Raw genomic sequence first — 19,364 nt, 5'->3', positions numbered from 1 at the left:
CGACAGCCCCCAGCCCGACCGCAGGGCCCTCCGCCTCTCACTGCGGACACTGTGTGGGGGCCGTCCTGGGCACCAGGGGATGTGAGCAGCTTCCTGGCCTCACCCACTGGGACAAGGAGCACCCCTACTGTACCCCAGTTGCTCGTGGGGGACAAAACCACCCCCGGCTGAGAACCACCGTTCTGCATCACCAGGGTGTCCAGCACCATGAAGAACTCTCACGCGTCTACAGAAGAAACATGGAAGGTTCTGGCAGCCTTCCCACCCGGCCAAACTGGCCAGCTCCGATGGCTCCGGAGTGGCCTGTAAAATACTATCCCAACACAACAGTGATGTCAACTTTCCCGCTTGCCCCAGCAAAATGTTCTCACTGCCTCGCAGTCCTGTTGACCTTTATTCTTTCTTTTGAACAGATAGTTTTGACACCCACTGACCTGATGCAGACACAGGTCCGTGCTGCTCTGTGTGGGGAGGAGACCCTCGGGGCCCCTCGGAAGCAGAAAGGGGCAGGCGGACTCACCGATGAGGGAGTTGAGGGAGGAGTAGGAGCTGGCGCGGCGCATCTTGTCGATGGTCTCGAAGGACAGGATATGCTCCTCATTCTCGGGGCTGCCCAGGGTGCTGCTGGCGCTGCTGCTGGTGCTGAGGTTTCCGGGGGAGAACGCCACCGCACCACCAGCTGCCCGAGATGCAACGGGGTCAGTGGGGTGCTCCCGGGACCCTCCTTTTGGTCTTACAGTTAATGGCATGACTGAGATACATATTTTCTTCTAAATAAAGCTCAGCACACCCAGGCACAAACACACCCTGGTACACACACACCCTGGCACACACCCTGGCGCGCACACACCCTGGCATGTACACACACCCGACATACACACACCCTCATACACACACCCTGGCGCACACACCCTGGCATGTACAGACACAACCTGGCGCATATACACACCTGGCACACACACCCTGGTGCACACACACCCTCGTACACACACACACACCCTGGCACGCACAAACCCTTGTGCACACACACCCAACACACACACCCTGGCACACACTCACCCTGGCGCACACACACCCCCGGCACACACACACCCTGGCGCACACACACCCTGGCGCACATGCACCCTGGCACACACACACCCTGGCACACACACCCCGGCGCACACACAGGCACAGGCACTCACTGATCTCCCTGGGAGCCAAGCTCCCCACCCGCAGACCACAGGTTACTGGGAGACAGGGGCAGGGCACAGCCCTACAAGGAGCCACCGCCTCAACTGCGGCTGCGCTTGAGCTCCCTGCCGCATTGGTAATGGACCGCTGGCTATTCTGGGGGCTGGCCTACGCCTCCTTGCCATGCTCACGTCTGGAAGGGTGACTCATCACCATGTTGGCAGATGGGACTTCAGGGCACGCACTTAGACGAAGGGGCAGGGGCAGAGTGGTGCTTACTCAGATACAGTGTTTCAGAAAAAACAACCCCAATCTCTCCCAATCCAATAACCCGATTTCCAGGATCTTACATTCCTCTGTCAAACTCAGGTTCTGCAAAGATTTGTTGAGGCTCCTGGCTGTGGCGACAGCACGGATGTTTCCATAGGAGCTCACAGAACGAAGTCTGGGGGTGCACGGGCTGTCTCGCACTGGGGTCAAACTCCCTCCCTCTGGGAAAGAAGGAGAAAGACAAATTACAATGGGCTTCCAGGTGGAGGCCAGCGTGACTTCTGACACTCAGCAGCTGGGACACTCGGTGACGGCAGCTGCTACCTGTGCTGCAACAAACGTCAGAGCAGGGGCTGCACAGCTCAGGGAGACTCAGACGTGAGCGGAGGCTCTGCGGGATAGCACTGGACAAACAACAACCGCTTGTCGCTCTGTGCATATTAAATTACAAAAGACAACAGGGGAGAGGCTGGTGGCTGCGGCCTGTCCGAGTGCACACGAGGTGCATGGTGACGTGGGCCGTGAGCCGCGCTCCCCGGGAAGCCGCAGCAGAGCAATGACCGACCACACTCAGTCTGGCTCACCCTTCTCCCCTCCTGGGCTTCCTAGAAGCAGTGAGGCCTCACTGCTGATGACAAGCCCCTGCACGGCAGAGACGGCTGTGTGGAAGCGGGAGGGGCTGCCGGCAGCGATGAGATAGAACTGTACTCTCCAGTCAAAACGACACATGTGAGAAAGCACTCCTGCCATGACTCACCGAGCCACGGAGTCAACAGCAGTGTGATGAAATTACTCATCGCAGGAAGACGGTCCCTGCGCTTTTCCGCAAGCTCCAGCTGCAGAAATTTTGTCATACTTCAAGGTCTCTGTGAGTTTAATTTCCAAAAAGGGTAAAAAGAAAGGAAAAATGTAAGAGGGTCAGTGTGGCCCTCTTTCCTGCCCTTTTAAATCTGGCAGGTGCCTAAAAAGATGAGAAAAACAGGGACCCCTTGCGGCAGGTATCTGAGAAACCTGCGCTTAGACTCTGCGAGGGTGAGCAAGCGGCCAGCAGTTCTGAGACGGGGCCGCGGCCTGCACTAGAACCGCCAGGCGAGGTGCTCTGCGGGTTCACAGGAGAAGACGCCATACCTGTGGTCGCTGGAGAAGGCAAGGCGTAGTTCTTTTCCTCTTCTATGAACTGCAGGGCCACGGTGCAGAAATTGCTTTCATACTGAACCACGAGATGACTCAGAGCCACCACCAGCTCCTGCCGAGAGGGAGAATGGACAATAACACTCACTGGGGCTGGAAAATGATTGTGGAGCAGCAGTGAGACTTGAGTCACCAACAAAAAAAAGGTTAAGACAAAACCGTGCAATTGGCATCAGAAACAGGGACCATCCCTTTTCGAACCGTCAGAGCAGAAGCCTTGGAATAGCAGAGTGCTGGGAGACGGCAGGCCACCGGCTCACGGGGGAAGCCCAGAATGCCTGCCAGAATCCTCCCCACTGCTAGAGGCACACGACGCATCGGGGGTCTCGTAAGGACACGGTGAGTCACAGGACTCCAGAGAGGGAAAGGTAGGAGGCCTCACAGCCTCTCGCTTACGGTCACCACTGGGACCCTGGCTGAAAATGCCGCTCTAGATCACACCCGATGGCTGGCGGCCTTTCTGAATCTGAGCGCCCCAGGGCCGAGTGCAGAGGACAAGACGAAGCCTGCTCTTTTCAACACATGTGAAACTTTCATTGGTAGATGTTTCTAGTCCCTAAGAGGGAACGGGAAAAGTTGTAGAACTAAAACATCATCTTTAGGCCCAAATGCCTTGGTCCAAGGGAACAGACACAATATGCCTCTCTTTTAGGACAGTTCAGTGCTGTGACAGGAACAGCTGGAGATCCTAGAAGTCACTGGGGAACAGAAGGGGGATGTAGGTTTAAAAAGCGGAAAGAACGTTTTTTCCCTACAACAACTTTTTCTGCTTTTTTTTTTCTTTCTGAAAAGAGGATTCTTAGCAGAAAGCCAAGCGCTGTGAGAGGACCCCTTGCTAGTCGCGTGACGCCCCTGTCTCCACAGCGGCTGGATGCGCAGGCTCTGGATGGGCGCCCACCAGGGACCAGGGTCTTCTCGTGGCCGCCCCACTCTCCGTCTACGCACTCTCTGTACACGCACTTTCCCACCCCAGCCTTACACGCCCCGGGCTTCCTCCTATCATGCTTTGTGGTTTCCCTGATGCCGGCCCCTCACTCTCCTAGGTCCAGGCTGGCTGTCCAGCTGCCGGCTCTTCACCTGCACCCCAAACTCTCCCTGCCCTATGAACTGCGGGCACCGTCTACTTTCCCTTCAGCCTGCAGCGCCCTCTTGATTTGTGCCGATGGAACTGCAAGTCTCACTGCTCAGAATGGAGCCCTGGCATCACCCTCCACCCGCCCCTCCCACCCTGCTGGGCACCAACGGCCATGGCCCAGTGTGCGTCTTCACGGCCATGGCCCACGCCCCGGTTCTGGCGCTCGTCTCCAACTGCCTAAGTCACTGTCCCAGGCTCCCCTGGCAAACCACAGAACCCCCGCTGCCTTCCCTGTGCAAGAGGAGTGAGGCACTGCCGAGACGGGGCCTCCGACAAAGCGAACACCCACTGGGCCCCTTCCAGGGAAGATCAAGGCTGCACCTGTCTTCAGAAAGCACCGATTTTTTTCCCTTTCCTTCTGACATCAGGTGAGAAAAGCCAGAGCTGGGAGCTGGCATGGATTAACGTGCACCGAGGTGGTGGGCCCTTCGATTCAGGGGAGGCCAACAGGGGCCACGTCTGTTATTCAAGGGGAATGTCCAGAGAGCACTCACTCCCGAACACACATCCTGCTGCGCACGGGGCCTCCCTCACTCCCGAACACACATCCTGCTGCGTACGGGGCCTCCCTCGGAGGCCGCACATCCTGCTGCGTACGGGGGCCTCCCTCGGAGGCCGCACATCCTGCTGCGTACGGGGGTCTCCCTCGGAGGCCGCACATCCTGCTGCGTACGGGGCCCTCCCTCGGAGGCCGCACATCCTGCTGCGTACGGGGGCCTCCCTCGGAGGCTGCACATCCTGCTGCGTACGGGGGTCTCCCTCGGACGCCGCACATCCTGCTGCGTACGGGGGTCTCCCTCGGAGGCCGCACATCCTGCTGCATACGGGGCCCTCCCTCGGAGGCCGCACATCCTGCTGGAGATGGTGGGCCTCGCTCTGGAGGCTGCTGCCTGGCACACAGCAAAGAGCTCTCCTTTGCGTTGGACCCTTCCTGCCCTTCCTGAATGGAGCTGGGCTCTGACAGCAACACACACACGCACCGGCCTTCTTTGGGATATTCATGCAGAACCCATCAGAGGGTCTGGCAGAGGTGCTCAGCCAGGGGTGTGGGAGCCCCCCTCTCTCTCAGCTTTTGCAAGATGATCTTGGCTGGTGTTGTCATTGTGACCCCTTCCCCCTGAGGGCTCCCCAGCAGCACACAGACGGGGAGGCCACATTAGTGGCCATGGGCTCCACACTGGCCAGGCTTCCCAGGTCCTCTGACCGGTCGCTTGTCAAAGCCATTGTCTGTCCTCCTGCTCCCTGGCTGGGGCTGAGCAGCCTTCCTCGAAAGGGAGGCAGCTTTGCCTGGACTCATACTTTCACCTGTCAGCTCAGCCCTTCCTGTCGGCTCCCCACCTTCAGAGTCCATGCGTGATCCTAGAACCTGCTCCTTCATGGCTGGCCCCTTCAGCGAGGTGCAGGTCTGCTCTTCTGTTGCTCAGACCCAAACCCCCAGGATTCCCTGTCCTCTTCTTTTCTCGTACCCTCTCCACCTGTGAGCAAGTGCTGGGAGCTCCGCATTCAAAGTGCTGGTGCCTCTTCCCTCCTGCGCCGTCCCTGCAGCTGGGCGAGTGGTCCCTCTCACCTGGGCAGCCGAAGATGAGGTCCTGCCCCCAAACCCCTCCAGGCCTCTGATCACGAACGACAAGGCTTGTGCCTGGCGGGGCCACCTGCCCCACTGCCCTCCTGGCCTCTTGTGCCCATGCCCTCTGATGGGCACAGCCCCTGCACTGGGCCTCTCCCTGTGGCAAGGCCTCCCTGGGCCCCCAGCCCCATCCATACTGGCTCTGCTCAGCTGCCACCCCGGCCCACCACTCTCACACCCAGCCCCTCCCCCAGCTCCAGGGCAACTTTCTTGAGAGAAGAGGCAGGGTTAGTGCCCTGCGGGGTCACTGAGGCCCCAGCCGGCCCGGCACGTGGCACGTACCTGACAAGTGTGTTCTGGGTGGGTGCAGCCCTCCCTGCAGGGGTGTCGTCTGTAGCACATGGTTAGTTTCTAACCGTGAACTGGTGCCAGGACTCAAGGACATCTTTCTTGGACACATGTCCTGCCCCGCCGGGGGCCCACACACTTCCCGGTGTTGACACAGCTGCACTGACCGTGAGCTACTGGCCCACTCGCCTCCACCCCTTGCCCACCTGCCCTGAGGGCCACCCACTCCGCTCCAACAACACAGCACTGGCTAATATTTGTCTTGTGACCTGTACTCAGGCATCATAAAACTCAGCTCCTGTGACCATAGCAGGCCCGAGCAGCGTCCTGGGAAGCATCTTGGGAGGCCAAGGCCTGGGATTACAGAGTGGATCACTTGAGCCCAGGAATTTGAGGCCAGCCTGGGGCAACACAGCGAGACCCCATCTCTACAAAAAAATACAAAAATTAACCCAGCATGGTGGCACGCGCCTGTGGTCCCAGCTACTCAGGAGGCTGAGGTGGGAGGATCGCTTGAGCCCGGGAGGGAGAGGTTGCAGTGAGCCGAGATTGTGCCACTGTATTCCAATCTGGGTGACAGAGACTCTGTTTCAAAATAAAATAAAACAAATAAAATAAAATAGTATCTGAACAGTCCCTATTTCCTCCCGAGGCCATGACAGGGAGGGAGTAAGCCCCCATCCAAGCCCCGCTGAGCCCGTCCCTGTGTGCGGCTCCTGCCCAGCCCGGCCCAGGCAGAGGCTGGGGTGACACTGGGGGTTCTAGCCCCGCACCCCTGGCCTGGCCCTTCTTGACGAGGGACGGGTGGCTGCTGACTGCAGGTTTTGTACTTCAAAGACAGGTTGAAGTTCAAAATAATCTAGGGGCTAAGCTGAATTTGCTGACTTTTAAATTTTGTCAAGTAAGCTCATTAAACAAGTCAACAAACAAAACCTACTTGGCCATCGTTATCACCCCACACAGGAGAGGACACTTTTGTTATTAAAAAGTAGGACGGATGTAACCTTTTTGGTAACCAGTACACGTTGCTTTTATGGAAAAGCAGCAGTAACACCCTCCTCTCTCCCACCCCGGAGGGTGCCAGGAGCCTCTCAGCCAGTTCTACTCCCCGACCCCAGCCCCACAGCAGGCTCAGGACGGGCTCAGGATGGTCCTTGAGAAGAGGCTGCGAGAAGGGAGCCGGCTCCACGCCGCCAGGCTCCTTGGTGCTTGCACCTGTGCCCAAGTCCCCTGCAGAGCACCGTGCCCGCCCATGGTGGTTGGTAAACAGAAGAGAAAACCAGCTGTGATGCGGCAGGACTCTATGACGAGGATGGAGGCGCACCCCTGGAGTCAGCATCCCCCCCAAGAGTCAGCACACCCCCGGAGTCGGTACACCCCCCGAGCTGGCACCCCCCCAGAGTCAGCACACCCCCTCAGAGCCAGTGCACCCCCTGAGCTGGCAACCCCCAGAGTCAGCACACCCCCTCAGAGCCAGCGCACCTCCGGAGTCTGCGCGCCAGTGCAGCCCGCTTGGTCACAGGTGAGTGACGGTGTCTTTCTCTGACTCCTCGCTAGCCTTCCTCCCTCCAGACATCACCCTGCCAGCTGACGTTATCAGCTCTGTTGGCTGCTTCTCCTGCTAGAACGCAAACCCCCTGAAGCCGGGAAGCATCTCAAGTGCCTGACCCGGTACCCAGAGCGGGACAGACACCAGGAAATACTTGCTCCAAGAGTGAATCCTATTAGATTTGTAAGAATAGAGCACTTATTGAAGACGCAGCTAGAGCCTGGCACTCAGAGCTCCTGCCTTCAGCCTCACCCCATTGCCCCTCCTGCCTGCTCAATGGTCCAGCCACATGGAAGGAAGGTGGCCCTGAGCCCCTCCATCTTCCCCATGCTTAGGCCTCCACACATGCTCCTCCCACTTATCCAGCCCCTCCCGGGTGACGTACGACTCACCCTCCATAACCAGGTAAGAGCTGCCCCTCCACAAAAGCCTCTGCTGACACCCTTCCCGCTCCGATGCAGGCACAGGCACAGCCCTCAGGAGCTCCACAGCACTCCAGGCAGTATTTCTCCACAAGCCTCTGGTGTAATGACCTTATCTGTATCTGCCTCTTTGATTAGACCACGTGCTCCCGGAGGGCAGGGGCTGTCATCCCCCTCTACACGCCCTGCCCAGCATCCCCGAGACAGCTGCGTCCCGCTTGGCAGCACCTCCTCTGAACCCCATGGTGTCCTCGCGGGCCACATCTCCAGGATGCAGGTTCAGCAGGCAGCTGTGCAGGCGAGTGATGCCGGACCGCTCCCGGTGGAGGGGGAGCTTCGTCTCAGTGCCCCAGCAGCCAGGGCCACACCACAGGGCCACAGCCCGGCCACAGGATGGCTCTTGGGGAACGCCTCACAGCTAACGTCCTCTCTATTTTCATATTGTTTTTGTAAAGAAGAAACAAAGCTTTCCTTAATTTAAAATGAATTTTAACAGACAAACCGCTGATTTGCTGCTTTGATCAGTGATGTCCACCAAACGTGAGTTGATGTGGGAAAAAGAATTCGGCAGGGGCCAAAAGAAGCCAGGTTCAGAAACCCGGCCACGAGGAGAACGTGATGATAACAAAGTCAGAACCAACAGAAAAGGCACCCCGGAATCTCACTTCCTATTTTCAAGATTTCGTTAGAAAATGTAGCATACTCATGACTTGGGCTAATTCTAGAAGGGTACACACGATAGAACGTGACTTTCCACACTTCGTCTGGCTGAGGGAAACCTGTCCAGGTCACGTCCCTCCCAAGTAAAGCAGCGGCAGCTGCTCTCCAGACAAACAACCCCCAGGCCCCTGGACCACGGCCCGTCTCCTGATAAAGCCCATCTCCAAGAGGGAGCCACACACAGCCAGCGTGGGAACGCACGAGGGTAGCCAACGCCACCCGACACACTCCCTGCCCAAAGAGCAGCTCTGTGCTCCAGCTGTCAGATGAGTTCTCTGCAAGAGCAGCCTTCGATCTCACCAGCAAAGGAGATCAGGAAACCAGTGTCTTCCTAAACACCCCTTTTGCGCTGGGGTGGGTGGGGAATCTGAGGGTGTGAAACCTTGGACGATCATCTGTGATATTTCTACATCTAAACAGGTAAGTAAGTTTTCAAGTTTATAAAACTGTTTTGGCCGGGCGCGGTGGCTCACGCCTGTAATCTCAGCACTTTGGGAGACTGAGGTGGGTGGATCACCAGGTCAGGAGATCGAGACCATCCTGGCTAACACAGTGAAACCCCATCTCTACTAAAAATACAAAAAATTAACCGGGTGTGGTGGCGGGCGCCTGTAGTCCCAGTTACTCGGGAGGCTGAGGAGGAGATGGCATGAACCCGGGAGGCGGAGCTTGCAGTGAGCCAAGATCGCGCCACTGCACTCCAGCCTGGGCAACAGAGAGAGACTCCATCTCAAAAAAACAAAAACAAAACAAAACAAAACATAAAACTGTTTTGTTCAGTCGCTGACGTACACGGGGTGTTGGGGGGGACCCAGCACACAAACCTTCCCGCCATCTGTGGGTGGCTGCGTCTCTTTGGAATCGCAGTGGTGCCTGTGTGTGTTGCTCCCAGGCAGGAAGGAGACTACCACACAAGCTGCCGGGAGGCGCAGCCTGCTGAATGCCTTTAAATGAAGCAAACCCATGGGTGTCTGGTAAAGAAACGCAACTTGAAGAGAATGAAACATGTAAAGATCTGCTCTCGCAATGACACGCAGTGGAAACTGAGTGCTCCCTGCTGTGGCCAGGGCCATGCGGGCTTGGCCCCAGGTGTCACGGGGTCCAGCCTGGGTGCCCTGCTGCTGCCGGGCTGGGGGTTCACGCACCTTCCGGACCATGGGGCTCCCGTCGCTGACCAGCTGGGCCAGCATCATGGCCACGTTGTGGTCGATGGTGGTGGAGTGGTCCGTCCTCTCTGCAGAGTTGCCCACGAACGTGCCAAGGGCGAAGACCGCCGCACAGCGGACCTGCAAGGCAGCGGGGGGTCACAGGCATGTCCCACCCCGGGCCATGCTGCAGCCTGCCTTTCTGCCAGGGCTGTGTGTGCAGGTGAATCCAACCCCACAGGCACTTGCTCAACAGCTCTCCAGGCCCAAGGCACTCCTCGCACTACCAGAGTGGCAACGGGGAAGGAGGTGGGGAGCAGCAGGGGCAGCCGCCCAGCTCCAGGGGCAGCTCAGACTGCAGAGGCGGGAGCTGCATTGCCCCGGGAACTGAAACACCAAACCGGGCACCAGGAAATGTGCTGATGAACGAGGCAGGAGTTAGAGGAGGGGGCTGGGATGGGCCACAGAGCGTGGGAGGGTGGAAAGAAGGGAGGGCGCAGGCACTCCTGGACGCGGAGGGGCGTGGGGGCCCTGAAGTGCACTGAGCACACAGGGCTCAGCCAGGGGAGCGACACTGTGCTGGCCCTGGGGTCCAGGGACCCTGGCTTAGCCCTTGCCTCTGACACCATGTGGTCCTGGGGAGAAGTCACTGTCCCTGAGTCTGCTTCCTCAGCTCTAAAAATGAGCAACACCCTGTACGCTGCACAGGCCAGTGGGAAGAGTGAAGGCAATGGTGCATGAAACTCCCAGAGTTCCAGCCCGCGGCCATTCTGTGGGCAGTGCCCCGCACCTTTCCCAGCTGCACCAGGCACGAGCCACTGGCCTGTCTCCTTGCCCGTAAAGTGGAGATCTAGTGGTCCCTGCCTTGCAGGCCACAGTGAGGACGCAGAGCGGCACCCGGACAGCGAGCACGTGACCCCTGTCTCTGAGGTTCCCTCCGGGACCCCCGCTTGCAGCTGTGCCACTGTCCCCGGGAGCGCACTCTGGGCCTGGGTGCAAAATCCCCAGTGGTGTGGTTCCCTTCTCACCAAGGTCCCACTGTCCTACTCTTATTAGTGTGCAGCCCCTGAAGTTCCTGGACACGTGGCCGGCCACACCCGCACGCGAGCAGACCTCTGCCTTACCCCCCCAGTCGGCAGCCAGGAGGACTGGACGCTGAGCCCCCGCCTGACTCACCTCGGGAATGGGGTCGGAGAGGAGGCTGTAGAGCTTCTCATGAGCGCTGTCCCTCACGCCGCACCACCTCGCCGAGTCGAAGTTCTGCCAGATCCTGCCGAGGCAGATGGCCACCCACTGGCGAAGCAAGGGGTGCGGGTCGTTGAGCTGCTCCAGGCAGATGGCAATGAGGTTTCCCTGAAGGCAGGCTTCCTGCAGAGGCGGGACCACAGACAGGTTGGCCCCTGCCTGCCAATGGCGGGCACGTGGTGGGTACCTGCACGGGACGACGGTGGCCACCCATTCTCGGGAAGCCTTGATTTGCTCAATTTTCCCCATTTTAGATTCCTCTGATTCATATTCACCCTGCAAATGGCTGGCTAGATGAAGGGTCAGAGCCTCTGCTGGACACCCCCTGTCCCCCATGTGGCACCACGTTTCACAGTGGGCCCAGCTCCTCTGCAATGCCAAGGGTGAGCTCTGGGGGCTGGGGGTGGCTGGGGGGCTCACCTGCCCCGTGTGATAGCTGTTGACGATCACGGCGAGAATGAAAGCCGTCATGGTCCTGTGTTCCGCCTGGAAAACAAAAACCAGTCCTGGTCGTCTCCCCTCAGGGGAAACTCCCATTCCCAAAGTACAACAGCGTGATCCTTTCGGAATCTTCATGACACGCGTGGCGCATAATTAAAGTAACGAGAGCCAGCTTTACTCCTGGATTTTACGTGGACTCTACAAAAAAGAACAGCTGTTTTCAAAGGCCTTAGAGCTCCAGGCTCGCCTCCCAGAGTGAACAGACTGCTCCTTGGAAGCCCTAACACTGCAAGACGGGCACAGACCTGGTGGCTGCCTCCTCTGTCACAGGCCAGCCGTGGCTGTCGGTATGAAGCACCCGGACCTCACCTCCCCAGCCTGCCCAGCACTCTGTGAGCACACGGTCCTGCAATCAGGGGCTTTGGCAGCAAAAGGCATGGAGGCAGCGCTCTGGGTTTCACTGGTTTCTCCTTTCTGCTCTACTGTGACTCATTTTCATTCTGTCCTTTCCTCTGTGCCTCCGCTGACCTGGAAACCAGAGTCTATTCGTAACTTTTTAGCGGTGCCTTAGTTTTTTACACACACGTCGTGCGGTCTAGTGTCCTACGCGCCTCTTGGATTATTGCAGGGCTCCCAGGGTACCTGAGTCATCCTCTTGTTTAATCCTCCAATTCGCCATGAGTATTCTTCATTTTTACAAACCTATAGATGTGACAACACATGTGCCAACTTCTTGGCTTTTTGCCGTGTCCTGCATCTTGCTTTTCCCTCCTGGTTCCGTTTCCTCCTTGCTGACATGTGGTCTTTCTAGCCATGGTCTGTGGGGTTCGGAAGGAGTAAACTGTTGGTGTCTGAACGCTGCTTACTACACCCCCATTCCTGAGTGGTGACTGAGCTGGGTGCGGGTGACCCGACCGTGGTCGCTTTCCTCGCACGCCGAGGGCTCCCCTGTCCCCGGCCGAGAGCCGCTGCTGATGAGAGGTCCACTGTTGGGGCCGGTGCTGTCTCCTCCTTTGCTAATAACGTTTGTTCTGGGGACTTTTAAGGTTTGTCTTTATGCCTTTGATATTTGCTGTTTTCATTATGATGTGTCTATGTACGAATTTGTTGCTCTTTAACCTTCTCAGGATTCATCCTGCTTTTAAAATCGGAACTCTCCTTTCTTCAAATCTGGAAAATTCTCAGCCACTATCTAATCAAAAACTGCTTCTCTACTTATTCTCCTCTCATTCTGAACCATGCTGGCTACATGGTGAACGTTCCCAGCCCGGCTCTTAGCCCGGCTTTCATATCTTCTCGCTTAGCTTCACGGACGGCGCTCCAGGTGGCTCCTTCATGAATTCTCTTCTTGGCTGTCTGTTCTGTGATTTAATTCATCTCCGGAGTTTTCAATAACAGTGCATGTCTTTTCTTTTTCACAGCTTCAATTTGTTTTTTCAGATCTGCTTATGAGTTTAGAAAAATCAATCGTTTCTGAGGATGAGTAGGAAGCACTGAATGTTTTCTCATAACAGGCACAAAGCACTGAAGAAACAAAACAATGGTTGATGGTTTGACAGAATCATAGCAAATTCTTTCTAGTCAGTCATTTAAGAATATTTATATTATTTATTTATTGAGTGGAGATGGGGTCTCACTCTGTTGCTCAGGCTGGAGTGCAGTTGTACAGTCACAGCTCATTGCAGCCTTGACTTCCCCGGGCTCAGGCGATCCTCCCACTGCAGCCTCCTGAGTAGCTGAGACCACAGGCGTGTGCCACAACGCCAGACGAATTTTTTTGTATTTTTGGTAGAAACGGGGTTTCACCATGTCGCCCAGGCTGGTCTCGAACTCCCGAGCTCAAGCAGTCCGTCAGCCTTGGCCTCCCAAAGTGCTGGGATTACAGGTGTGAGCCACCATACCCAGCCTCCTTTTCATTCTTTCAAACCTGGCTGTGTCCTCAAAACTTCCGCAGGCTCGTGGCTGAGGTGGGGCCGTTCATGTGAGCTTAGCTCACGCTCGCGCCCAAGTCGCCAGTGAGCATTCTTCCTCACTTCTTCATGTGGGATTTGCTTTCTTCCTTACTCTTAAGAATGGGAAGTGATGGTTTCCAAAACTGATACGAAGTATCAACTTTAACTGCCTGTGATGTTTCAATACAACATAAAGTGCATATACTGTTTACCTTTTGGAAAATAGTCCTGTTTGTTTTGTGTTTTAAAAAATCCTTTAGCTTAGAAAACCAACTAGGGGGTGAAATTACATGCAAAAGTTCCTTTATACAGCCAAAGCCACCGAACACTGTGTAAACTAGCTAATATGTTTAAATATTCTGGCAATATTAAGTTATGTTAAAGAATTATTTAGGATATATCTATTTTGTTCTCATTACTAAGCTGGGAGTTAGAAATTAAAACATTATGAAACATTTATAGAATAACTATACACCCTATTCATGGATTACTAATTTTCAAACAATTTAATACAATAAAGAATACTGAAAATTTAAACTTTCAAACAACCTTCTTTCCTTCCTTTCCTCTCTCCCTTCCTTCCTGAAATGGGGTGCTTCGATATCTTGTTGTGCTCCAAGACCTTCCCAGGCGCCTGAACTCTCACATTACAGACGTGCGGCGCTCACTCGTCTAACGCGGCAGACAGCAGGGAGAGTGGATTTGACTATTTTGCAAAGAAGTGCCGGTGAAAAGAGACTAAAATAAACTAAAACCACCCATGTGTCTGGGTTAACTGAGCTCTTGTTTAGAGACGGACACGAAACAACAGCTGCGCTCATGGTAGTAAGCAAAGGGCCATGTCTAACGTGAAGCAGTTGCTGACCCCGTGGACGTGGCCCCTGCCGTGACCCTTGACCTTTCTCCTGTAGCCCCCGTCAAAAGGCCCCACCGCAGTGCAGCGTGTGGGCAGAGGCGAGTGCTGAGTCCCAAGCCCGTGGAGAGCGTGCTGCCCCGTCCTTACTGGCATGTAGGGGTCCGCCAGGACCGACAGGAAGTACTTGTGGCCGTTGTCCTTCACGAGGTCCGCCTGGCACGACTGGACAGAAAGAGACAGAGGAGAGGCAGTGAGTGCCGTGTCCCGCAGATGCCACAAGCTTCTCATGGTGCGTGAACGAATGAGGGCAGGGACTTCTTATACCTCAATTATTTCCTCCTTTCAAGCCCAGTTTTCATTTGAAAAACAGCTGCAGCCGGCGCCTGCAGACATGCTTTCCTTGGCTAAGAAGGGGAGGGATCCCACCAACGCCCAGAGGAAAGCAGCTCCCAGACGTTTTCTTTTACAATGTCCGGGCACCTGCTGGGGAGCGCCCTGCAGCCCCTGCCTGCACCCCGCTCCTCTCCAGGGCTCCCGCTCCCTCCCTCTGCCCTCCACACTGGAGCACATCCATCCAGCACTCACTCAGAACCAGCCTGTTGGTGCAGACCCGGTCCCGCTCAAGCTTTTCTTGGGGGTTTGCTTGGACTTACAAAATGCTGAAAACCAATCGTGTGTGAGGCAGTAATTCCCAGCGATTTGTGTGCACAGTCCCACTTGAGCAGGTGCTTCCCACTGGCCCCACTCGTTCACCCTCAGGGGCAGCCCCAAGGTGGGAGGTTTCCTGGTGCTAAAGCTGCTGTCAGGCAGGCGACCTTCCCATGCTTCAGGCCATTCTGTGCCTGTCTACACATTCACAGCCACGCGGCCATGGCTCGCCTCAGTCGTGAGGACCTACTGTGTGCTGTCAGCACAATCACAGCCACGCGGCCATGGCTCGGCACAGTTGTGAGGGCCTACTGGGTGCTGGGCACTAGGTATTTGTGCCCTGCTCACAGTTCCTGAAGGAGCAGCGAGAGGCACCATAGGGTGCTTGGAAAGCGGGGGGAGGGAGGGTCTTGTACTTTTTGGAGACCTCTCCATGCTGATGACCAGACAGAACTGTCCAGGGCAGTGAGGGAAGAAGGGGAAGGGTGGGATCGAGGGCAAAGACTCCGTGCTGCTAGGAAATGGCAGGTCCAGGCCTGGGATGTGGGAGTGGGAGGAGAAAGGGGCAGGGCAGGCGGGGGCAGGGTAGGCAGGGGCAGGGGCAGGGGAAGGGCAAGCAGGAGCAGGGCAGGCGGGGGCAGGTGGCGTTGGGCAGGAGGGGCTGCAGAGCCCAGCAGGAGCTGCAGCCGGGAAGGACATGGCAGGTGGGCTACGGGTCAGACAGGCTGGGTTGGAGCTGGGTCAGCAAGGACAGAGGACGGAGATGATGCCAGGGATGCGAGGATCCAAGTGGAGGGCTGCCCACTGAAGAGGTGGGTTGCGTTTTCATCCCAGAAGGGTTACAGTGGGGCACACTGCAGCTGAGGCATCGATGATGAGACACAAGCAGGGCTGCTCAGGGGCGCGCACAGCCGAAACGCAGAACCTGACCCAAGCCAGGCTTCTAAGATGAGAAGTCACCGCTTATCGGGTGGTGCTGAAGACCACTTTCAGAGGGCAAGGCGGGGGACGGGGCCTGGGGAAGGAGGAGGGACGGGCCCCTAGAGGAAGGGGCTTCCGAGGGTCCTGTGGGCGTCCTGGAGGAAACAGGCCGGCTCTGAGGCTGGCAGTGTTACCGGAAGCCACACCAGGCTGCCTAACTTGGGGACACTTCTGCAAGTGCTGGCTCTGGAAGGGAATAAAATGATCCTGCCTTGGATATTCAGGGGTAACGATAATACTTCGGGAAGTTTTTGCCCAAAACCCGAGGAAAAGGGGCAAGATTTGAAACAAAACTAAGTTTCAAGTCCAGGTTCTCCCTCTTACTAGTCAGGGACCCAGGTAAAGTTTTAAAAATCTGTGCTCAGCCGGGCGCGGTGGCTCATGCCTATAATCCCAGCACTTTGGGAGGCTGAGACAGGTGGGTCACAAGGTCAGGAGTTCAAGACCAGCCTGGTCAATATGGTGAAATCCTGTCTCTACTAAAAAATACAAAAATTAGCAGGGTGTGGTGGTGCGTGCCTGTAGTCCCAGCTACTCGGGAGGCTGAGGCAGGAGAATCGCTGGAACCTGGGAGGCGGAGGCTGTAGTGAGCTGAGATCGCACCACTGCATTCCAGCTTGGGCGACAGAGCAAGACTACGTCTCAAAAAAAAAGAAAAAAAAAATCTGTGCTCAGGTCGTGGAGTCAGAGACGAAACCACGCATGTGAAAGCAGTCTGAAACTGCAGTGCGATGTACAAATCATGGATGCTGTGTTTCTTGGAGAGGGACCCACAGAGCATGGGTTTCTGGGATCAATACCTAGAAACTGAGCAGTGACAGACACTGCATCGACAGAGTGAGGCGTGCGTTCTGCCAGCTCCCAGCATGCTCCTTTCCAGAGGACGAAGGCCATGCAAGGACAGAGGGCCGGAATTTTAAGAACTGGATGCCTGAGGATCAAGAAGAGAACGGCTCTCCAGTGCAGCCCTGCACGGCTGGCCCTTTCCCACTGAGGCAGGAGCGGTTTTGCAGAGGGAATCTGCTGGTTATGCAGCCCAGAAGCCCCTAACCCCGCCATTTCTCAGGGGTGCTCTTACAATGAGGTGTTTCTGCCTCACATCAATACACTGATGAGGCGGGTTATGGGCTGGGCTGCTGGAATGAGAGCTGAGCACGATGGGGAGCGGGTGGTCGGGGAGCCCGGCGCCGGCCTCAGATGGCAAGCTGCTCCCCCGAGCTGAGGAGGCCAATTAAGCAGGCAGTTTTCAAGCAACAACTGGCTTTAGCTGAAGGTTTTGACAAATAAACTGAGATGCATCGACCGCCGTCCACGTAAAGACTCAGCCCAGAGGGCCAGGGCAGCAGAAAAAGCACTGGGTTCTGAGAATGAAGGCACCTTCCTTTGTTTTAACCAGAGGTTCCACGAGTCAAATCGAAGCTCACACATTCACGGTGAAGCTCCTCAAACATGTCTCACGAGAGTGTAATGAAGCATCACTGACTCAAATCTCACTAATTCTGAATTTGAGGCACGCAAATCAGGGTGGGAGAACTTAGACGTGCCCTCGGTATCGGAGTCTGGCAACTCTGTGGTGTATACTACCAGATGTCTGTTCTGATACGGTCATTGTGCCAGGTGGGAACCACGGATGATGATGCCTTTTCATACCCTCACTTTCAGCGCTCGGCAGGGGTCATTTACATATCTGTTTAATACACACATTTTCACTAACTCAAACCGCCCCCACCCTCCCCGCAGGCAGGAACCTGGGAGCTCCCACTTCGCTGGCTAGGGGGACTGGGGTGGACTCTCTCGGCTGCTGCTCACTCGCCCAAATTACAAGCACACTTAGACCAAGGGCCTCGTTAAACAGAAGAGGAAACAAGACTTGAAACCACACACGCGCAGAACGGCAGCCAGCAGGCAACACACACACCCTGCGTGGCACGGGCTCGGTGGGAAGACCCAGCAGGCGACACACACACATCCTGGGCGGCACGGGCTCGGTGGGAAGACCCAGCAGGCGACACACACACCCTGCGTGGCACGGGCTCGGTGGAAGACCCGGCAGGCGACACACACACCCTGCGTGGCACGGGCTCAGTGGGAAGACACGGCAGGCGACACACACACCCTGCGTGGCACGGGCTCGGTGAGAAGACACGGCAGGCGACACATACATCCTGGGCGGAGGGGCTCGGTGTGAAGACCCAGCAGGTGACACACACACCCTGCGTGGCACGGGCTTGGTGGAAGACCTGGCAGGCAACACACACATCCTGGGCGGAGGGGCTTGGTGGCAAGACCCAGCAGAGACTCGGGGCTCAGATGAACAGCACGGTGCCGGCAGCGTGAATCTGCCAAAGCCGCCCTCTCAACAGGCTCCATCTTGCTGTGCTTGTTTTCTCCCAGATCAAGCTATGGTGGTGACATGTGAAGGCCAGAGTAGAAAGCAGGTGGAGAGGAAAGAGCATGAACATGAAATTTTTTTTCCTGAGCAAGCCCCCTTCCCTCACCACACACTGAAGCCAATTTTGATTCTTCTGTGTCTCAGGTTTCAGGAATTTATATTTTTTTAAATGCGGAAAAGGGAGGTGAGGAAGAGAAGAAGAGCAAACACAAAGTGGGAAGATGCAAGCATGTATTCGTTGTTGCAGCAACTAAAGATGTGGTTTGCAAGCAGACACGACAATGGGGCAGAGACCAGGAGGAGCCCCTGGCCAAGGCCCTGCCTCCTACAAGGTGCACCCGTAAGGCCAGGGCGGGCTTTCTTCCTCTGAATATTCTGGCAAAAGATGCCATGGGAAGAGACCCTCCCTTTATTCTCCTTAACAAAGATTTTAAGGATTATTTTATGGAGAAGCAGGAACACAAGAATTACGCCCAGGCTAACAGACCACCGTGCCTGACGGGGAAGGTGTAAGGAGGCAGGATGATGAGCCAAGCCCTGAGCGATTTCACGCGAACACCCTACCACGCGCGTTCTGACGTGAACACAGAGACAATCACAGAGATACGGGCCATGTTTCATGTCCACTGGGTAGAAGAGCTTAGCCCTTGTTATGAGCAGGGGTGCTGGGAAGGAAAGAAAGTTTCCAACAAGAAAACAGCTCCTGAGTGAGCCTTCGGTGGTGTGTTACCGTAACGTGAGGATGCTACCGGGGAAGTCATCTGCAGGCAGATGGAGGGCTGTGCTGAGATGTTGATATGTGCAGCGTTTTCACAATGGTGGGTGCCAATGAAACTGCTAATGCCTGGGGAAATGATACCGAAGCAGGGATTTCTGTTTACCGGTCACAAGGGCTCACTGCTCTTCACGACTTCAGCAGAACGTCCACCGAGCAGTGGAAGACCAGCTTTCCGCCTCAGACCTTCACCCCTAGGCACAGTGTATTCCCCACTCGCCAAGTGAGGCAAGATATTTCAACATAAATATATATATTAATATAGACATATTGATTTTCTGTAAATGGTTAATTCTAATCCCAGCACTTTGGGAGGCCGAGGCGGGTGGATCATGAGGTTAAGAGATGGAGACCATCCTGGCTAACACGGTGAAACCCCATCTCTACTAGAAACACAAAAATTAGCCGGGCGTGGTGGCACGCGCCTGTGGTCCCAGTTACTTGGGAGGCTGAGGCAGGAAAATCGCTTGAACCCGGGAGGTGGAGGTTGCAGTGAGCCGAGATCATGTCACTGCACTCCAGCCTGGTGACAGAGCAAGACTGTCTAAAAAAAA

At 56.0% G+C, this 19,364-nt stretch overlaps 1 protein-coding gene across 3 annotated transcripts in view; it reads right to left on the bottom strand.

The window, feature by feature from the left end:
- RPTOR (regulatory associated protein of MTOR complex 1) overlaps positions 1 to 19,364 on the bottom strand; it is a 417,904-nt gene that overhangs the window by 73,524 nt on the left and 325,016 nt on the right. For all 3 annotated transcript variants that reach the window (XM_063599478.1, XM_003831138.7, XM_055101956.2), the window contains 7 exons: positions 14,162 to 14,236; positions 11,186 to 11,251; positions 10,697 to 10,888; positions 9,521 to 9,661; positions 2,572 to 2,689; positions 1,524 to 1,664; positions 521 to 679 (listed from right to left, as the gene is read on the bottom strand). In XM_063599478.1, coding sequence (XP_063455548.1) covers positions 521 to 679; positions 1,524 to 1,664; positions 2,572 to 2,689; positions 9,521 to 9,661; positions 10,697 to 10,888; positions 11,186 to 11,251; positions 14,162 to 14,236 — 892 coding nt within the window. The remainder of the gene's footprint in view (positions 1 to 520; positions 680 to 1,523; positions 1,665 to 2,571; positions 2,690 to 9,520; positions 9,662 to 10,696; positions 10,889 to 11,185; positions 11,252 to 14,161; positions 14,237 to 19,364) is intronic.

This window comes from Pan paniscus, chromosome 19 (genome assembly GCF_029289425.2).
Source record: "Pan paniscus chromosome 19, NHGRI_mPanPan1-v2.0_pri, whole genome shotgun sequence".
Lineage (NCBI taxonomy): Eukaryota > Metazoa > Chordata > Mammalia > Primates > Hominidae > Pan > Pan paniscus.
This window is presented reverse-complemented; position numbering and strand designations above follow the sequence as displayed.